At 63.7% G+C, this 1728-nt stretch overlaps 2 protein-coding genes across 2 annotated transcripts in view; both read right to left on the bottom strand.

Moving 5' to 3' along the window:
• Window positions 1-103, bottom strand: part of LOC103922662 (somatomedin-B and thrombospondin type-1 domain-containing protein-like) — a 2708-nt gene extending 2605 nt beyond the window's left edge. Inside the window, exon 1 of the mRNA XM_009330839.1 lies at window positions 7-103. Coding sequence (XP_009329114.1) covers window positions 7-103 — 97 coding nt within the window. The remainder of the gene's footprint in view (window positions 1-6) is intronic.
• Window positions 104-1218: 1115 nt separating this feature from the next.
• The window catches only part of SLC25A1 (solute carrier family 25 (mitochondrial carrier; citrate transporter), member 1), a 3964-nt gene continuing 3454 nt past the window's right edge, over window positions 1219-1728 (bottom strand). The window contains exon 8 of the mRNA XM_009330838.1: window positions 1219-1482. Within this exon, the coding sequence (XP_009329113.1) occupies window positions 1219-1482 (264 nt within the window). The remainder of the gene's footprint in view (window positions 1483-1728) is intronic.

Raw genomic sequence — 1728 nt, 5'->3', positions numbered from 1 at the left:
CGTTGTTCCTGCCCGGGCAGCACTGGTGCCAGCAGCCACCCATGGCACCCACCAGGTAGCCGGCGGCCAGCAGCCAGCCCCCGCAGAGCAGCAGGCCCCACATGGTGCCAGGTCCCCACAAACGGCCGAATGACAGCTTTCCCCCCACGCCAGCAAACGCTGGGTGAGCAGTGAGGGCTGGAGCCCCGGCCGCACCGCCCCTGGGCTGGGCGGGGGGACAAAGCCCGTTCCCTTCTGCTCCACCGACCCTTGCTGTCCCGGCTCTTCACTCTGCGGCCGGGGCGAGGAAATTAATAAAATTAACTGGGATGCTTAATAAAACGCTGTGCATGGGACAATGCAACACCGGAGCTGCCTGGGAGCAGCTGTGAAAGGGCACTGCTGGGTTGAAGCTGATGCTCCCCCTGGGAGTGCCAGCTCGGCCTCAGAGGGCAGCAGGACTGGGGCGCAATGGGGGACCCCATCCCCAATCCCCACCCGCACTGCAGGAGCCACTTGCCGCCCGCTCAGCACTGCCTGGACGCCAACACAGCTGCTAAAGCCAGACTGATTTTATTCAAATTGCGAATGTAAAACAGAATAATAAAAAAAAAAACCAAAACCAACCCAACCCTCACTGGCTTCAGAGCAGAAAGCCACAGGTAAACCGCGCCCGGGCTTTCCTTCTCCTCCTTCGCCCTCCCGTGTTAAGGCTGCGTTTGTCACTGGTGACAGGAGGAAGGAGGGACGGGGCGAGCCCCAGTTCCTGCGACCCCTCCAGCTCCTTTGCGGGAAGTTTGGCACAAATCCAGCGGGGCCGAGCCCGGTGCGGGGCAGGGCAGGACTCTGGCCCCATGGCCACGGGTGTTAGTGGGTCAGCGTGAAGCTCCGAAAGCTACGGGATTACCTACAGGGCCACAGCGAGGTAAGGGCAGATGGGGGGAATGTGGCAGAAGAAGGGGTTTGCACCCCTGGCCAAGGGGCCAAGTCTGTGGCACAGTGCTGCGCCTCCCCGGCCCAGCTTGCACACGCATCTCGACTGTAAACGGCAAGTGATGGGGGCACCTGGCTCACCCCAATCCCGGCCCCGTGGTGAGGAGAACTAAAGGCCTGGCTGTATGTGCAATTTTGGGCAGTGCTTGCTCAGCAGCCCGGGGCTGAGTGGGACCTGGGGGCCAGGATGGTGCACCCCGGGGCGGTCTCGGTGCTGGCAGGGAGGAGGGAGGAGGGAGCCTGGGGCTACGCCCGTGGGTCACTGACCTCCCATCCCAGGGGGTGCAGGGCTGGGGACACCCCCAGAGCCGCTGTGAGACCCGTTGCATCACTCCCAGCCTCCACCAGCTGCGATGCCTGGTGCACAGCTTGGCCATTGCACCCACATGGCTCCAGGGGGCTCTCAGCACCCCCAAAAAGTGCTGGCCCCGGGCAACCGGCAGCTCCTGGCTGCTGGAGGCCCTGGGGACGCAGGGCCACCGTCCCGGGGGACACCTCACCCTGGATAACCTTGCAGGTGATGCAGGTCCAGGGGGAAGCGTCACCAGGGGATCAGAGTGGGCATAACCGGAATGCTGGGGGTGTGGATGCTGGGATGCTGCTCCCTCCCTGCTCCTTTCAGCACATAACTGATAATTTAACCTGCTCCAGAGCCTGTTCCTAAACATAAAGGTGGCCGGGTTTGGGGGGAGGGTGTGCGCGTGGGGCAGACTTGGCCCCGGGCAGTGCCGGCGGGCAGCTGCGGGCTTGGTCACG

Source organism: Pygoscelis adeliae, unplaced genomic scaffold (assembly GCF_000699105.1).
Source record: "Pygoscelis adeliae isolate BGI_AS28 unplaced genomic scaffold, ASM69910v1 Scaffold358, whole genome shotgun sequence".
NCBI classification, from domain to species: Eukaryota; Metazoa; Chordata; class Aves; order Sphenisciformes; family Spheniscidae; genus Pygoscelis; species Pygoscelis adeliae.
The sequence above is the reverse complement of the archived record's forward strand: the minus strand, read 5'-3'. Positions and strand labels throughout refer to the sequence as shown.